The sequence below is a fragment of the Charadrius vociferus genome, unplaced genomic scaffold (assembly GCF_000708025.1).
Source record: "Charadrius vociferus isolate BGI_N301 unplaced genomic scaffold, ASM70802v2 scaffold192, whole genome shotgun sequence".
Taxonomy (NCBI): Eukaryota; Metazoa; Chordata; class Aves; order Charadriiformes; family Charadriidae; genus Charadrius; species Charadrius vociferus.
The window spans coordinates 1,068,555-1,088,656 of NW_009647437.1; the positions used below are offsets into that span (position 1 = coordinate 1,068,555).

Below are 20,102 nucleotides of genomic sequence, written 5' to 3' on the forward strand. Positions count from 1 at the left end.
CATTGAAACCAAGATTTTTGCCCAGTTCAGATGTTTGTATAGCTTGTACTGCAAGGAAATCAATATGCTATAACCCACAAAATTCAAATACAAGTAAGGGAAAATCATGAAGAAGCATAGAAGAGAACACCACTGCCACTGGTGTTAAGGGATGTTAGAAGTTTAGGTTTTTTAAAATGCCAAAATGCATTAAAGGTAAATACAAAGATGAAAGTAAACTCACTTAGATTTCTTTGGTATCTACAAGAAGACAATTCATTGCCATATAACTTTGCTATTTATAAATAAGTAAGCACTGAGTACTACTAAAAGCCTCTCCACATATTACTATTAAATTGCTGAATTTGACATGAAGCTGCAACACAAATATGGATTCATGTTGTTGTCTGTGAAGACATTTCCTTAAGCCTTCTATTTACAGTTAAATAGCCTGTCTTTTCATATTCAAATTCTTCCAAAGCCATCTTAATTTGATTTACATAGAAACTTGACATGGTTGCACACTGCCTAGCATATAAGGCAGAAGCATCTTCTGAGTAATTCTGGACAAGCTTCAAAGAAATCTGGTATTTGAGAAAGATTTTCCAACATATTACCTAACCATTAGTTCTGTTGTTCATGTTTTCACTACAATTTCTTTTCTGAACGGGCTTGACGTAGTCAAAGAAACCGCAATATCACTGAACCTATGTCACAGCATGATCCTCTAGATGACACGGATGGCTTTCATCTCATAACATACAAACTTGTATATTTTATTTGCAACATTTTCTAACCCCTCCAAATAGACTGGCAGTACATACCGGCATCATAGCATAAATTAGCATTAATGCCTATGTCACGTGACAAGTATCCCGCTGCCAGAATTCCTTAATTTCTGAACAGTCTGGTCGCCTTGGAGAGGGATTAGGCCGTCGTCCCAGTTATTACATAGCCTGACTCCACAGACACCAGTTTAACAACAGAAATAATCCCAGGCAGCTGAAAGAAAATGATTCAAGTGCCTCAGTTTGAGAGGAGAAACAGCTTCAGTTTTGGAGCCCGGCACCCTCTCAGCTTCCGATACGTGCTTCCCTCCTCAGCTGCATTTCAGCAATACACGAGTCCACTAGCTCAGCTGTTCAAACCAAGTATATGTTTCTAAGTATATTGCAAGAGAAGTGCTTTTATGTCCTATCAATATTGCTTTACATTGAGGTAAAGCTATCATACGTGCAAGCCGTAACATGAAAACCAACAGGATGAAGGGTCAAAGCTGTAGGGCAAGGCAAGGGAGACCAGTATAAGTTGGACAAAAGGGCAGGGGAAGAGGGGGAGGGTGTCTTTCATTTTGTTGGTGTCAAGACTGCCAACCTTGCTAGAGCCTGCAATCTAACATCTGAGAGAGTGGTGGCCCTTCCATGGACTCCAGGAGCTGGCCATGCACCGAGCTTCAGATCCGCTTCAGTAAACCTTCATTTGATTTTTTCAAGGCCAGCATAACTTCACTCTGTGAATTCATCTTTGAAGGAGAAAATTATTTTCGTATAAAAAACATGGCAGAGCTATTCACTCCTAGAACTACTGGTTTGCAGAGACTGCCACACAAGAGTCTTCTGCCACAGATCCTCTTTTTCTGTAGATATCGGATACTAGTTCTGGTTTGGAAACCTTTTGGATGACTTCTGCTTTTCCCATGTTATTGTGAAAGACTGGACACCGTGGCTCATCTATTTTACAGAAAGTCTCTTTAAAACTGGATGTCTCAACAGCAAGGCTTTCAGCAAAATAAAACTGTCTGCATATTTGCTTAGCCTCAGCACGCCATAGAGCAAATCCTTCTGCATTCGTCTTGTGCTCCGCGTGCTTTCCAACACTCTTTTTTCACACAAATATGTACAGAAGGAAAGAAAGCCCCGGTCTTATTACAATGCAGTGGAAATATTCCTGCTTTCAACTAAGAAATCTGTCCTGGCTTTCATGTAAATGTTTTCTCTTCTGCTTAACTTTAAGTAAACTCTTTTCTTTGGCTTACATCAAAATATCCGACTAAACCAAAAAACCACACTGGTTCTGAAAGTAAATATCTGTCTCTGTTGTTGAGATACAGTAAAGATACTTTTACTTAGACACAAAAAAATCACTGTACAGTTTGAATTATGAGCTGCTGTGAGAAGGAAGAACAAATTTTGGCTGACCAAATAAGGATCCTGGCAAACAGTGGTCTTGTCCAGGATACTGACAGATGCAAGAGACCCCAAGAATTAAGTGGAATATTCCCCCCCTTAAGGATTGCTTCATTTGTGGGGCGGGAAGAAATTCGGCTTTCTACTAGGAAGCAACACATCTTACACAACAACTTGGTTCATCTCAACACAGTGGATGAACATCCCACAGTCTTCCTCAATCCCTCTATGTCCACTACACTGAGATACACATATGTCTATGTCACATCATCTAGGTTTGATGTAACTGGTTTAACTGTATTTGTGATCAACTGATGTTCACAGTCAGTTATATGAAGTTAAATAGTCTTTCATCATCTTTCAAGGAAAGGAAGAGGAGCAGAATGGAATTAGCAGATCTGACGAATCTCTAGCTACAAACATCCTCAAAGTTTAGTCAGCCCCAATACCTGTGCCCTGCCTTTCTTCTGCTCTTCCCCACAGTGGCAGGCAGGCACTGTTCTATAGTCTGTTCCCAGAATAAGTACATACATACTGTAAAGGAGACAGGAAAACTTCCCTGCTCAGGGATTAACAAGCTCTCAGCTGGTGGACAGTTCAGCTGATCTTTCATCTTAGCGATTCTACAATATGTTCAAAAGTGACAGAAGTCATCTGAATTCCTTCCATATTTAAAACCTAAACTTGTTTCATCGCCTTGCCCGCTGATGTACAGGACTGATTATGTATTTCTGTTGGATTTAGGTAATTTTACAGTGGCTGTATAGGCTACTGCCAGTTGGACAACTCTCCATATCCACAAGTGTGTATTGTGTGACTGACTTTTTTTTCTGTATCTGTGCTTATGATATATCTAAGTATTTGCCCTCTTCTAGATAAATATTAAGATCAAATTCCCTTGAGAATCCATGCCATCTTCCTACTACAAGCTCCAGAAAAAAAGAACAAAGAAGGGGAAAAGGGGAAAAATTATTACCGACATCAAAAAACTGACACGCTGCAAAGTCAGACAAAAATTACAAGAGCAGCAACAAAGTGGTTCTATGTCTGCAGTACGACGTTATGGGAAGGGCGTCCCATAACATAATTTCCCATCAAAAATCTGGATATTCATCATCAGTCTCCAAGACCTGCAAGAAGCTGCAATTATTTATGGACTGAGAAGAGGTTAAAATCCTTTGCACTCACAAAGTACCATCTATTTAAGGGTATCTGAAGAGATCATATGAATAGAGAGAAAGCTGAAACGTAATCAGTGCCAAGAAGAGATTTTCCTAGACAAATATTAAGGAAAAGTATTTTCTTTCATATTTTCCCCTTTTATTAAAAGTGGATTAGGCGAAGTCACTGGTAAATGGAAAAAAATCCCAAAGAGAGCAGAAAAGCATATTTTATTACAATGGGGAATGAAGAAAACTGTTGATGATCAGGGAAAGGGCATATTTCAAGCAGGATGTTTTCTTTTAAAAACATCTGCAACATCATCAACATCAGAGACTAAGCATCAGTACTCACAATACAATTCAAAACTACAAACATGAGTGATTAACAGAATCCAAGGATAATATATTGGTGGCCAAGAAGGCCAACAGCATCCAGGCCTGTATCAGCAATAGCGTGGTGAGCAAGACTAGGAAGTGAGTGTCCCCCTGTATTCAGCACTGGTGAGACCGCACCTCAAGTACTGTGTTCAGTTTTGGGCCCCTCAGTACAAGAAAGACACTGAGGTGCTGGAGCACATCCAGAGAAGGACAATGAAGCTGGTGACGGGTCTAGAGCATGTGTCTTATGAGGAGCGGCTGAGGGAACTGGGATTGTTCAGCCTGGAGAAAAGGAGGCTGAGGGGAGACCCTATCACTCTCTACAGCTACCTGAAATGAGGTTGTAGAGAGGTGGGGGTCGGTCTCTTCTCCCAAGTAACAAGCAATAGGACAAGAGGAAATGGCTTCATGTTGTGCCAGGGGAGGTTTAGATTGGATATTAGGAAAAATTTCTTCACAGAAAGGGTTATCAGACATTGGAACAGGCTGCCCAGGGAAATGGTTGAATCACCATGCCTGGAGATATATAGAAGACGGGTAGACATAGTGCTTAGGGACATGGTTTAGTGATGTTTTTGGCAGTGTTAGGTTGATGGTTGGACTCGATGATCTTAAAGGTCCCTTCCAACCTAGACAGTTCTATGATTCTATGATCCCATTGCGTTCTGTATAGAATAAGTGAAAGATTTCAAAGGAAAAAGAAAGGGGAAAAGAAAAAAGCATTTCATCTGGACACTGAGACTGCTATTTTTCTTACAGCTTCTCTCTGGCACAGCACTGAGTTTCCCACGGTTTTCTGCATTCATAGAAAACCATAAAATCCCACGGAGACAGTGCAAGTCCGTCAGTGGTACACGCTGGAATCTAAAGAGAACCTGAAACAAGATTTCAGAAGGATAAGCAGTCTCCATCTTCACATGGGGACAGACTTTTAACTGCTAACATTAACAAACACGATCAACTCCACCCTTTGCTAGTGTCACTTATTTCTTGTAACACCTTTCCGTATTCCCTGTTCAACACAGCATTCCAGGAATATCATGCTCTATCCTCCACAACCCTCCTCCTTTCCCTGTGACCCCACCATCCTCCTGAAAACACTTCTACTTCCCTCCTCCCATGTCTGTGCCACGAGTTCTGCCTCTGACGTTTCCTTGACCGCCTGCTGGTGTTGCACACCTCCACCTCCTTCCTCCCAGCATTTATTCCTTTCAGCCTCAGTCCATTTGCTTTGTCTTTCTGTCTCACACTCACTTTTGCACTGTCTTTGGGCCACGTTATCATAGTATGTCCCTCACTTGATCTGCCTCTGGCATTTTACTGTCTGTGCAACTCGCAGTCACCCTCAGTCTCTTGGACCTCCAACAATCGCATCCTCAACTTCTTCATTCTCCTGTCTGTATTGAATTAGAATATTGGGTACCCAACTACACTTGCTTTTGACTTGTCTCATTTAATGTCCATCACCATTTTGATGATTGTATAAATACGTGTTAAATCTTTACCTTCCTCGAGTCAAAATACCAGCATTGACCAAGTGCCATAGACAATATACCAGCACACAAAGTTTATATGAATTTCGACATAACAAAAATTGTTTTCAATTTGTTCAGATGGAATTTCTCAAATTTAAGCTAATTAGACCAAATAACCAAAACACGCATTAATAAGCTGCCAGCATTTTTGTTTAAATAACTGTTTGGCCACAATTCTTAGGGATCTAGGTGAAGAAATTAAAGTATAGCTAAAATAACCAACCTAGTTATTCCTGTCAATTTTTTTACCATTTAAACATTATCAGTTTTTAAGTTAGTCTGCAGAAAAACTTATTTTAGTCACCATTTAGCTTCTTTTCAAAATAAGAAAGAGTACAATATAGAAAAAAAGAGGGGCAGAGCCTTCAAATGCTATTTAAAAGTCCTACAAATCATATCATTCAGGCAAAACATTTAAGAGATTCCTACGTTAAAAACAATTTGTGCTTTCATTGCCAAGCATTTAGAAGTTCAACAATGCATACTATTTCTACCAATACATTTCTTAACTTCTAATTAAAAAGGACAAATATAACTCAGAGAATGGTGTTTCCACTATATATTATTTAAAACACAGCATTTTGTTACTTTTGAAGGCATAAAAAAGGACAAAACCAGCAGACGTTTGTACATAATTGCCCATGTTTCTGATCTCATACACACATGTGCGATGCACAGTATTTTTTGCAATTGTTTCTGTTGTTCATAAGCAGAATTTAAGAATCTTAACCAAGCTACATCTACAAAAGGCTTAGCTGTTTGGAAAATAGGAAGAAAATGGAAGTCTGTTTTTGCAAAACTCAAGGAAAGAATATATTAGTGAGAGCAGAATACTGGCTGCTCCATTTTGATATCAAAACAGTCTATATATGAACAGGATTAATTATGTAAACGCTGAGTAACTGTTCCCACTGACGACAACAACAGTGGAGTTTGGTTAATCTCAAAAACTTTTATAAATTCTTCCACCTCAAATGTAGAAAGCAAAAATGCATGGTTAGACTTCAAGCGGCAGCTTCTCCTAAATCACAGATTCATCCATTTGACATCCTGTTTAAGTTTTCTCTCTCTCATCAAACTTGAATTTTGAAGACACTATACTCAATAATAGGCCAAACCAGCCTGGAGACTGACAGCATATATATAGGATAAAAGAACAACTCAGAAGGATTATCTTTAGCAAATTTTTCTTTCATCTTTGCCTTGACTTCTGTTCCTGACATCCTATTTCACTTATGTTCATGGGCTTTATGGACTCAACACAACACTTTATTGACAAGTGCCATTTTTTTTTTTTTGGACGCAACCCTGGGTAAAATACGCTTTTATTAGTCAAGTATATTTCAGCAAGTTGCATCAATTTTTCCCTTCATGTATTGACAAAGTACTATCAGAAAACTGTTCTGAGATGTGATCAAGAAAGAAAATGTGACCACTTTGTCTTGTGGCATTCTTCATCTGTTACAGAGAGAGAGAGCATCCCAGATCTGAGCTTTCACTGCAATACACCACTCTGGCTCCTGCGTTACCAGCAGTGCAGGATCACAGTAATATTCACCTTACTGTTTAGCTTCAGACACTGATTTCCAGAAGAGGATCTGAGAGCAGGCATGTATATGACAGGTCCTGTCAAAAGTCCACACACTCAGCAGAGGAATCTTACCACTGAAACACCGTATCACAGCATAGCCTGCCTGTAGTCTGGTATAGTGTCTCTTGCAAAGCTCATTTCCGAGTGCAGAGAAAAGTGCTTAACCTCAGACACACACCTGGACCTCCCCTGGACTCAGAGGCATTTTCCTCCTCCAAATATGCCTACAAGTGTTATTTGCTTCCTCCAGTAATGTCTGAAGTGTGAAGTTTGGGAACTTCCCCCTATTTCTACACCACCCACTCTGGTGCTGGTTTACTTCTAGAGGAGTAACTTAACTGCTTTTTAGCAAGGTACAAGTGCCAAAAAATCCCCTGGAAGAGGACTGTATTGTTCTACCCACTAGCTGAAAAGGCCTTGGACATCTGTGATTTCAAGTCTATACCGTGGCGACAATATATCAGAGAGGTCTGCAAGAACAAATTCACTGTATATCACTAATAATTATTAAAACTCACAATAGACATTAGCTCATCAAATAACCCTAGATCTGGTAAGAACATTTGTTTGCTCTCAGTAAAGGCAAAAGTAGTATTTGTATTTAAATATTTTAACTTTTTCTTTAAAAAAAAGGCTTGCTTCTGTTTTTTCTGAGTTCTAACCGCAATTGATAACTGAAAAAAAAAATGTTGTAAGTTTACATAGTCTTGGCATTATGTACTGTGCACATCAGAAGACCCTTAGGCACATCAAGACCTGGAAAAAATACTCTAGATTTTGCCTATCGACTCAAGGAAAAAAACCTGTATTTTCCCAGTGACATCAATCACGCAACACTTCCATCCAAACCAGCAAATCAGAATAACTACGGGGGGGTTTTTTTGTTTGTTTTAAGATAAATAATCATCATTTGGCCAGCAATAAATTTTTAGCTGGACAAGATGCTTTTGGTATCCATTACTCCCTGCCTTCCTTATCCAACATTTTAAATTGTTTTGAATTTGTGAAGTAAATTCCCTAAGGGCTGTCCTGCACTTTAAGAGACAGATTTTATTAATTGAAGACAACAAATCACTTACAGAAAATAATCGTAATGTAGGAAAGGCCTAGACAGGGTTGTACTCTGAAAATCTCTTTGTAATTGTAGCCCTTTTAGACAGGCATAATCAATTAGAAGTGGTCTGATTTTAACCAGTTGCAGGCTCATTACATTGCATTCCTGTTTCTGTTGATGAAAATCAGTTTCAGCCCGAGGCCTGGAACTCATATACAGCACTTCCTGGGGCCTCTTAGATAAACACATCAAGAAACAGTTTTATTTGGATTTGTCCTTCACCCTGTATTCATTGAAACGACTTTACAAATCAAGATTAAAACAGGGAAAAATTGGCTCATAACCAGAGGTATACATATATGAGTAAGATATTTAACCTCAGAAAAGTATAAAGCTTCAGTTAATAATTATTCCTTACAGAAAAATTAAATATGAGAATCAAAACATTCATTTTCAACTGCTGAGTTTAGTCTTTCTCTTACTGTGTCATGGGACACTCAGGTTCTATTTAATATAAACATATTACTGCTCCATTTCAGAAGGGCTTCTGCCTGTGATATAGAAAATTGTCCCTAAAGTATCTTCAAGTTTTCAAATCGTATTTCCCACCTAAGTTTCTACTCTCTGTAGATATTGCCTGCAATACATAATTTTAAACCTATATTGGAATGAAACTTTTAAGCAAGACAATACTGATGAACTATCCCTGAGCAGAGAGAGTCTGCAAAGATAATTGCTTTCCTTCTACAGAAATTGTACCTTACAGCACCCAGGTTTGGAACCGTCCACATGAGCTTTGAAAAATAAATGCATCCAGTACAGTTAGAAATCCAGCCACAGCATGATGCAGTCCCTCAGGTTCAAAGGGCTATTCACAAGTCAGGGGCATTAAGAAAGAAAGAAAGAAAAAAAAAAAATAAAAAAAAAGAGGGGAGTTTCCTGGTGTGGAGAGGTCAATAAAAGCCTTTGCAAATGTGCAGGAATTGTTTAAAAACCAGAACAGACAAAAAACCCAAAGATAACCGAAACAGAAAAGGGACTGATAACAGAAATGTAATGCCTACTAAGTGAGCAAATGAGGAGCCCTCACCTGGAATACTGGCTGTTCCTTCATAAAAGAAAATACAAAAACAGAGTTGAAGGGTGAGTGACGAGAATAATCATAAGCAGACAGAAAAAACTTCATATGAAGAGAATACAGAAAGAATTGGACGATTCATACTACAAAGGAGATGAACAGAGGTAGAGGATCATGATTAAAAAAGTGCAGAAATTAGTATTCCAAAGAGAATCTATCTTTAAAAAAGGAGTACTTAAATTAAAAAGAAGGGTAATGAGCCCAAATATGGCTGAAGAGGGCTTTGCGGGTTGTTTTTGTTTATTTTGTAGATGTGATACACAGCTAGACTTTTTAATGTATTTCAAAGGATAATCACTACGGCCAATGGCATATCAGGATTTAAGAAACTTTACTTTGTATAATTAATAAAACTAAGTAAATATATACCATAACGTCAGAATTATTGATGGTAGATACAGCTTACCCAAAACAAACATTAAGGAGCCAGGAAAACACTTATCCCTAGAGATATGCTATATGGAAACTGCTTTATACAGGGTGGTGCATTCCTCCCTATAAAGCATGCAGCCCTTACCTAGTCACCAACAGTAGTCAGTACTCACCAGAACGAGACCTATGGTGCAACATCATCTGGAAATTTCATTTACTGGAAAGTACATCTTGATATCTGTGACCCATGAGAGAGGGATGACTCTTCAGAGGACTTGAAAGATCAGATCCATCTCCTGGAGTCCCTGATAACCATAACCATCTTCCTCTGGTATAATGGAACCCACCTGTCACATATTTTCTATATGCCTACGCTTCCGTTATAAGGGCTAGATTCTGCATCAACCTACCTGAAGAAGTTCATGCCAGGCATGTTCATTACCAACTCATTTTTCTGACAACTATCACTATTTGAACTGTGCATTCACAAGAAATCACACAAATAGCAATTATGGAATTAATATGGAACTACTTCTACCAAAGGTCTAAGCAAAAAAGCAAAAGGAATTGGTTTTAAAATTAGGAACAGCCCCCTAAACAAGACTATGTGAAATAAAGAACGGTTCCCAGAACTTAAATGCAGTGTTAAAATGAGTCATTAAGAATTCTAATGAAATGAAAGAACAAGTAATAGTTAATTGCCTTCCTGGACTGACAAGGTAATTTATTACTCGCTTGTTCACAAGAAATGAACAAAACAGGCCCACAAGGAAGCTAGTTATGGCTGACCGAAAGCTGCCTATGCACAGTCACACTTGAAAGGGTATCTCTTCCTCCATACCTTTGTTTTCCTTATTATTTACAGTATGTTTTGTATTGTCGCAAACAACACTCTGCATCATTAAAGCCACTGACGGTTCTGACTGGTCCTTCAAAAACTTCACAGCGATAAAGAATCAATATAAAAAAAGAAATTTAAAGAAGCTCAAGTTGTTTCTTATAAAGCATCTAAACATGAGAAAACAGTTTCTCTGAAACACTTTCAGGCGTCTCATGAGGGAACATCTCAATATTCTGGGGTTTGGATTTTGTTTGTGTTTACAACCTTGGATCAGAAAAACTTTTTGGAACACTGGAGGGCATCTTTTTTGTTGTTACACAGTTCTAGGATTAGGAATACTGCAAGATCATCGCTTCAATCTTTGACATGGAGGCATACCTCATTCTTCTCATCAACAATCCCCAGGACTAGCTCTACAGAAAGCAGAATAAACGCCCCTTTTATACAAAGCAGCTAAAGAACTCCAGCATTCAGTAGGTACCATGAGTACAAGAAGCATATTATTATTTCTCCGGATTCAACAGAGCTCAGAAATTTTCCCACAGGTATTCCATACGATTTAGAGAACAGTACATTTGACTTACCTTGCTTTTGAAACTTCCCCAGGTGAGTACTCAGCATCACAAGGACATCGAGATAGGCAGCTCTGGTCACCAAACAAGGATTTGGCCTAGACAAATGAAATTACTAAAGATAAAATCCTTATAACATCCATGCTCAGAAACAGCAGTGAAACACACCAGCTTGGTGTGTCTATTTTAATTAATGAAGACCAACTACTGATCAAATTAGACTACATGTGCAAAATAATTAGGCCAAGTTATCTAAGTTTCACTTCCTGGTCCATTCTGACTGACAGTCTCCCTAGCAGAATGGCAACACCTTTCTTCCATCCATTCCACCAAATCACAATTTATACATTTATTATTGGATGAATCCTGGCCACTAGTATGTTCTTGTTTTGTTTATAGATAATCACAATTTATACATTTATTATATGAATCCTGGCCACCAGTATGTTCTTGTTTTGTTTAGAGATAATGTGTGTAACTAAATGCATTAACAAAAAATAAGTCTTCAGGTCTTACTGTTACAGTTCATAAAAGAGAAAATTCCCCATGAAAGGTACCTGCTACATCTTTTTAATGGCCATAGCTCTCCCATGAGGGCCACAGAGGCATGCATGTTTTTAAAATTAGATTGGTTTTTTTTTCCAGACAAGAATATTGGGGAGTAATAAGGTACTTTCTGCTCTACCACTTCAAGTCGCAAGTGATAGACATTTTCTCTCCAATTAGAAAAGTAAAATTAGGTTAATTTCTTCATTTTTCTTTATATTGTTATCACGGTATGTTTCAGCCAGGAAATATAACCTAATATGTGAACAAACAGGAAATCGAGTTCAAAACACAGAAATTACTCTGATGAGTTCAATGGGACTTGGACTAAATCAAGGACTTTTAGAATCAAGCAGCACAAGCTTAAAGTATGACTAATTCTGTGCAGTATTTCATTTTTATTTTATCTGGCATTTTCTTTGTATGCTTATCTTGATGTTTGAAACTCTTTCCAAAAATTGTTAATTAAAAATGTTCCAACAAACTTTCTCAACTCTGTAACATCTTTAAAATTCAAGAAAAAAAACTTTTTCCAATAAGATATGTGATCATGACATAAAAATGAAAGGTCTGAGGTTCTTGTGTAGAAGTTTGGCAGCTGTATCTGCCTACGGAGAGTTAGCCTATGATCCTGTTAAAAAGAAAACTTTTACCAGAAACACTCCTCTCACCTTCAGTAATAAACTCTGTAATAAGCCTAAATTACTTATGCTTTCTTTTATGGCCTACAATAGCAGGCATCCATATAACACATAGCAGACTACATGCTACCTGGATCTCTCTTTTGAAAAGGTTTTTTCTCCTTTTGCATAAACAGAGACTTTTCAGACACTCTTACTAATGAAGCAGTCATGAACCTCCCAAAATTTCTCCATGCTTGCCTCTTACCTCTTGCCTTAAAGCATCAGAGCTAAACGCCTGCCCAAACAGAAGATGCACACCAGTAAGAACTGATGCCATAAAAAGCCAAAGCAATTTTAATATGGCTTATTTTTGAAAAGCTGTATAAGGAAGACTTAGTTTCTATCCACCCTAACTAAGCAAATCTCTCTTTTGTATCTCAGGAATCCAGTTGTTGCCCAAGTTGTTTTTCACAAATCTGTGTGAAAACACCACCAAGAAATACTCTCAGGGTTAGCAGCTCAACCCACAAGAAAACAGAATGACAGATCAGTCAAACGCTTAGAAGAAAAAGAAACTTGAGAGGTCTCTCACAAGTACTCATAAAATGGACGAAAGCAGCCATGACAGATTGCAATTAAGATGAGCAACATAATGGGCGACTGCACTTCAACTCCTTTGAAAAGGGACTCACTTATTCAGTCATTTCACTGGAAAGAAAATTTTCACCGTACAAACTGTGCCTTGGGAAAAACATGGCTGACGCAACCTTTACTGAACAAGTGACAACAGCGATACTGACATGTTTTTTTATTCTGGTCCAGCTTTTAAGCATTTACCACTTCATTTTGAGTACGCGCATATGCATGTTTTGATTTTGAAATGAGGCTTTTCTAGCATAAAACATGCCAAACGTTTGTTCTTGGCTGGCTGCATTGCTCTGGTGATGCTAGTGAATTCTCAGCCCTATGTGCCAGACCGACACAACAGGAAATTCAGTTTTCCAAAACCAAGAAATTTCAGTGTTGTTCAGACTGTAGCACAAAGCTCAGTCTTGAAGACAATCAAACTGTGATCTGCATAACAGACCTGATGGCCAAAAATCACATGCTGAACATTTCAAATGATGCACTGCGCAGTATTTAAGATGACCTGTTCGTGCAGAACTTCAACAATGACAGTGAGAAGAGTACAAGATGTTTCTTTTTTAACACAGATACCCAAATAAAGTGGTGTTCTCATAAACAAGCTTTGAGGAAATCTGTCTCCAAAAAAGAAAGTCACAGCAGTAGCAAGGGTGGGAGTTCCAGGCATCTGGAACAGCATTCCTTTTTTTGTCCAAAACCCAAAAACTAGTTCATTTCCCTTCCAACCTGGATATTAATGGAAACAAATACATCATATGCTCACTCCAGATGATAAACTTTATGTTACTCTGAACAGGACAGAGCTAGAGATTGTTAGGATTCTCCTATCGAAGGGTATGTCCACACAGAAATATAAAATGGATATCAAAACAATGTACATACTACTACACATATATACTAATAGTGGGCTAGTGATGTCAGCATACCTCATTGATCCATACCCCATTGAAGTAATGCCTTGCCTACCTAGCAAGTAGGTTGGTGTAACAACAGCAGATCTATGAAGTCAAACAGCTGATACTAAAGACCCAATGGCCACCCTACCTACTGTGCCCAGATGCATTCAAACATAACTTTCAGAAGATCATCTTGCTGCTTTTTGTTTCTCTTTGGATACAGAGTTTATAGCCAGCCTGCTCCTTGAATCTCACTGCACTTAGAAGTTTATCCCACCGTTTCTAGCACTCCTTCATGATGCTGTACTTGGAGGTTGACTGTCCAGGTGGAAATAAAAATCAGCTCACAGATGACCAATGAGCTAAATTTCACCAACAGCCAATATTGCAGAGTATTTCAACACATCTGAATGAGGAGAGGTCAAAGGCTGTCTGCCCTGAGTAACATGTAAAAGGCAAGCATCATCACAGACTTGACCAGGCAGGCAGAGGGGAAGAAGACACCTGCAACCTTTAGAAGCACAGGCAGGGAAGGAAAGGATTACTGCTGAGAAAGAACAAGGCCCAGAAGAAACATGCTACTAATTTAATCAAGGAGAATGAAACAATGACAGGAGGAGCTGCTGTGTCCCTACTAGATCATCACGAAACTCTTCAGAAGATACAAGGTGACTGAAAGAACACAAGTCAAAAAAGTTAAAGGAACTGAAGGTTTTAAAGGGTCTACAGATATATTTTTTTTTTTAACTGCCCAAAGCTCCAGCCTAACAGTATCTTCAGTATGGGAGAAAAAAAAAGTCTTTTTCTACTTATTTTACATAGGCGTGGCTGAACAGTAAACAAATCTGAAAACACAGGTGCCAGTTTCCATACTATAATTTTGATACATTGTAGCAGATTTCCGGATTACGTCCTGAAAATAAAGTCTTCCAAACCTAGCCAATTTCTTATCATTAATGCTGAACAAGTAATTGGGGATAGGGTAGTCAGACTTCATTGAAATTTCATTTCCAATTCTGGTATGTGAATATAAAATTAGGAAAGAGTTGAAGTCACTAGCAGGAGGAAACCTTTTGTTAGCTGTTAAGAATCCAGAGATTTTTTTTAAGAGAAAAAGGTTAATGGAACTAAATAGTCCTTTTAAATTCACAGGTTCCTGTTCAAACGCCTTTGAAGAGGCCCAGGTTAAGCACTTAGAGAATATTATATGACCAGAGCAACAATAAGCTATTTATTTTCAACAAGGCACTGCCTGGCAGATGAATCGGGAAGCGTACCCTTCAGGAGATATTCCCCTTCTGTAGATGTACATCAGACTGGGCAGGTGCAGAAGCTCCACATGCAATACTCTGCTTTGCTCCAGCTGGCTTTGGCTACCTACAGTAGTGCTGGGACTGCTTTGATTCCTGTTCTGCCTTTACCGCCTTTAAGTACCACTGATTGCAGCTTCGGTCTACGTAACATGAAATCAATCCTAGACTTTCACGGTTTGGAGCTCTGCAAATATTATTTTTTAAAAGTTTGATTCACCTTTTATAGTTAAGTCATGCTGAATTTAAGGTAGTCATTGGTTTGCTTATTTTGGATGGTAGATCTGATGCAAAGTAAACTGGCATTTATTGAAGAAATCAGCAATATGTGGTCACAGACCTCCTGCACCCTGCTCACATACAACACAGTTGCAACTCTATCAGGAACACATGGCTTAACTTCTAAAATTCAATTTCTCTCATATTACTGTTTATTTTAAAGAAGATCAACATTAATGAATTACAGAGCAAATTACCTCCTTTTCCAAGGGAAACAACAAGGAGCAAAGAACATGGAAAGCTCACACATTTGGCCTCAATTCTGTCAGAACACTGGGAAAAAGATTTAAACAAACTTAAATATACAACCTCTTGCTCCTCTAACCACTAAGAACTGCAGAGGCCCTGAAACATCATTTCTACTCATTACAGGACACCGTTTATAAGCATTCAGATTTCTATGTATAAACAAGGATGCCAACACACCTATATGTAGAGTAAGTAACAAAAAAATTTTGATGCACAGCTTTTTGCAGATTCTTACTCTCTTCTCAAACCCCCAATTTTCAATGACACTGACTCAGATGACTTAAAAAGATGACAACTATTTTGTCCTGGATCATTCCACTTTTTCCAAAAGCGTATCGCCTCACTTAGAGATGAGCAACAACAACAGTAACAATACATTGCATTTGTTACATAAATAAGACAGGTACAAGTCACTGATTATGAAATCAAAGCTGTTCGTGTTAATGTTTGTAACGTTATTGGTTATTCTAGTCAATAGAAATTCAATGTTTTCCAAAGAGGTAGCTTATTTTGCTCATATTTTTCCTCATTAGGAAACAGATGTTGCAAAACTATTAGCAGAATAAGTACTATAAACATACAGCAACTTACAATATTTACTAAACATTTAACGAAGTAAAAATGAAAGCATATTTGCTCAAACTCTCAATGAGCACTTAATAAATTTCAAATGCAATCTGTCAATCATTGTCTATTAAATAAAAACCTGTACCATCTCTCTCATGAATTAGTGTAGCTATAGAAATCCTAGCGTAGTTAGCTATCTTAGGGATATCTAAACCAAAACTTTGCTAAAAGGTGTCAGGAAAGCTCTGGGTTTTGCAGTCTCCGAGCTCTTGGAAGAGTGTGAACATTTTCAAATCTTTCAGCCAGTGCTGCTTTTTGAATACAAGCTAATCTGATTTGTCAAACTGGAATATAACTTTATTAAATAATTAACAAAATAGAATTAAATAGAATTTCCTCCTAATAATATGTAACATGTACATCACAGTTTTGGTCACAGTAAAACAATACATAACTACACAGGGTGTCAGCCAACACTTTTCCAGAGTAAAGTACAGTGTTTAAATGACTTTTAGCTACTTCTAATCTGCACACTCAAATCGGTTACCCTCAGCCCCAATCTTTAAAAACTGATGACAAGATTTGGCTCATGAATCAAGCTAACGTAGACCTCCAGTCAAAATTATACAACTTACAAAGCTGCCTACAAATCCCTATATTTTGTCCAAAAAGTTCACGACACCCTCTTAAGCATCAGGGTAAAGAAACCAGTGCTGGCAAGATTACAAGGGCAACTCTTTCAAAGGACAATTCATAGCTGCGAACAAGAGGAGAATCGTCCTTATGACTTGTGTGACTGTTTTCATTTCCTTTTCCAAAGTGATCAATTAATTAACTGAACTGCCTACTCCTCGGGGCTTTAATGAAGAAGTGACTGCTACTGTAATGCTATATGTTTCTGGAGCCTTTGGAAAGGCCGAGAAAGCCTAAAATTCCTGGAAGGAAGACCGTTTCACAGGATTAAACTTATCAATAGTACTTTAGAAAGAGCCCTGTAATAAAAGAAAAAGAAAACCTGTAATAGCTAAACACCACCCCATTCTTCTATTTAAATAACATGTAATTGTCAAAACCCAACCTCTCAACAACATTTATTAAAATCAATATTTTAGCTGGCAGAAAATAAATCAGCCTGCTGGTGTTGAATTCAAACCCCCAATTCTCCTACTTTCTAGCCACCAATATTACGTACAGTTTTTGCTTCCAACAGATAAATTGAATTGGTTTCCTAAACATCATATTCCACACAGGATATATCTACACAGCATATGTAATGAACAGGATGCTACTGCAAAAATATTCTTGTATTTCTGAACTTTAAAAACATTTCTGACGAGTCAACATTTTGCATACAATTGAGGCTGAAATTTGACCTTTAGCTCTAGGATAAATGCAGGGAAGAATTTGGGTTAAGTCCAACATGTCCTAATGCCAGCTGGTGCCTGGGGACAGGGTCTGTCCAACCTCCTATTCTGAGTTTCCCAGTCTGCCTTTGTCTTCCACAATCTCAGCTCTTCAAGCTCACACCCTGGCGATTATATTTTAGGTTTACAGTCTATCTTTCCCTCCCTATCAGCTTCCAGCTTACTCCTTCCTGAAGAACAGCAAATCTCTGCAAAGTATTGTTTCTTCTGGTGGTCAGATTCTTCTGATACATGACCTGCAATTGTATCAGCTAAAATATCTTCTAAATGCACCAAGAAGTGCATCTTCTGTGATATCTGAGTCTTGATACATAATCCTTAGGGGCCTATCCATAGGGAGTTTTATCCTTGAAGGGTTGCTGATGAACCAGGCCCAGCTGGCCTTGTACTGACCACACTTTACCTGCAGAGAGATCTGGAAAATGATTGTTTGTCACTCATGGAGGCGACAAAGCTTATGGAAATCACACCTACACATACGATGAGCAGCTGATCAAAAGATTACATATCTCATTGTTTTGGTTATTAGCTTTCAAATTCTGCAGTATTCTAAAGACTGAGGATTTTGGGGGTATATTTGTTTAGAAGGCAGCCTTCATGCTTTAATCTGTTTTCTCTCAGAGCCCACATCTGTAGCACTGAATCAACATGCACGGCCTTCCTCTTGCCTTCTTGAGGAGACGTTAATAATGGATTTAATTATTAAACTTTGTCCATAGCATTTTTAACCATGTAATTCAAAACCAGCACATCAGTGAACAGCACGGCCAACAGACCTACATTTAATGGAAAATATTTAAAAAAAAGAATAATGAAGCCTACACTACCAAGTAATCCTTGCTGAGTTCCTGGAAGCGCAGGAACACCCACACAGAAATACAAACATCTAGTAACAGCAGATCTGCTTGCCTACTTGATGCTGTTGAGATCTTCTTGGAGTAATTACCATGTGCACAGTCCCGACTCGCGCATTCTATAAGACCAGCTCATCCTGCGTTATAGCAACCATCTTCTCCATAGGAAAAGTTGCTGGTCTGGTGATTTAAGTTTTTCTTCCACCACCAAAGCCAGACTGTTATGTTGCTGTTAGTTTTCCTGGTAAAGGCAGAGAATTTATTGCTTCAAAAAGAAGCTACACAAATTACTTTTTCATTGTGATACCACCAAAAACATCCTGAGTTTCAGCTACTAAGAAAAATTAATTTGCTCTCTGACTGTCCTTGGTGAATGATACTGAAAGGCTGTGTTTTGTTGGTGTTCTTTTTAGCATACCAGATTCATAAAATAATCCTATCTGTTGTCTTTTTTGTTCTCTTAATGAGAACCACATGTGATCCCTTAGCAGCATCCTAAAAAACTTAAGAGGTCAAACTAATCCCATGTGCAAATTTAATGAATTTTACACAATTAACATCAGGGGGTTTGCCTATAAAGAGGCAAGCTACTAAAAATCTTCTGTTTATTTATTGGAAAGCATTTTCAGATATGAGTGAGGATTAACGTCCAAAACCTGCAATTGTACATGTGTGTACTCTGAATGTTGCACTCATGGAGGGAACACATCTTAAACAACCTTATTCAATTCTTAATCTTCCCTGAATGTTCATATTTAAGTTGGAAGTATAACTGTGAACCAAAGAATGTCTTATCCCATGCAAAGTACATCTTAAACCTCAGTCTGAAGTTTAAATATCTCTACTGATACCCAAAGCAAGTGTTCCAAACCAAGCAATCACCAACTGCCTAAGTAAACAATTTGTATTTGCATTAAGGATACTGTTATCAAAACTGGTGAAAGACTGGACTTAGAGCAGCACAGAAACCGGAATTAGCCTGCTAAAAGCACGTAAGATTTAAATGAATGCCTCCAAGAATACATTTATGAACAATGACGTAACTGTTAATGACTCTGCTCTCAAAAGCAAAGATGAACCAGGCTAAATTAGGCTCATGGGTCAGTAAGTGCAGCTTAATAAATTACCACTGTGCACCTGATGTGCAGTAACTGTTCATGCTGGTATGCTTTGCTTTCTGCTGGAACAGGACAAAAAAAAAAAATTTCCCTTGATGTTTTGTGTGTGTAAGAGCACACACATGAATTATTGCTCTAGCCCAGCTGACAGAAAGTTAACTTTTCAATTTGAAACCCAGTAACAGACTTCCATAGAGCCAGGCTCAGTGATTAAAACTATTTTCAATTTTTGAACATGGCGGTATAATGCATACAGACTGCTAACGAACAAAAGCAATTAACTGCACTTCTCAATGTGCAGGTTTTAAAGACAGAAATGGAAAAGTGGAAAAGTAAAAAAACCAGGAAGATACCAAAGTCAGACATGGCCTCGGAAGGACAAGAAGGTTCATCCTGATGCAGCGAAAGAGGAAGAGGCAAGGGAAATATCTGAAGAGAAGGACTACTCTGCCAAGGAAGATGACCTTACATTCTCCTTAGTTGTTGCCTCCTTGCTGTTTTGAAAGTACAAAAAGCCCCTTCCAGATCCCAAACAATGCCCCCTTTCCAGAAATCCAACAGATGCTGCTTGCAAAGCTGCAGAAAGTTCATGTGCATCTTCAACTTGTATCTAGACAGGCCTGCATGTGCCTCTGGGAACTTCCACACAGCCACCATAAAGAACACAAAAACTGTTTTGTCTTTAATAGCCTCCTCACTAGAAATTACAGCTGTCTCTCCTAAGCAGCAATGAGAAGAATAAGGGCATATTTAGATTACACTCTTTGAGCCATGACGTCCTA

At 38.3% G+C, this 20,102-nt stretch overlaps 1 protein-coding gene across 1 annotated transcript in view; it reads right to left on the reverse strand.

The window, feature by feature from the left end:
- THADA (thyroid adenoma associated) overlaps window positions 1-20,102 on the reverse strand; it is a 163,314-nt gene that overhangs the window by 37,040 nt on the left and 106,172 nt on the right. The window contains exon 30 of the mRNA XM_009880656.1: window positions 10,822-10,907. Within this exon, the coding sequence (XP_009878958.1) occupies window positions 10,822-10,907 (86 nt within the window). The remainder of the gene's footprint in view (window positions 1-10,821; window positions 10,908-20,102) is intronic.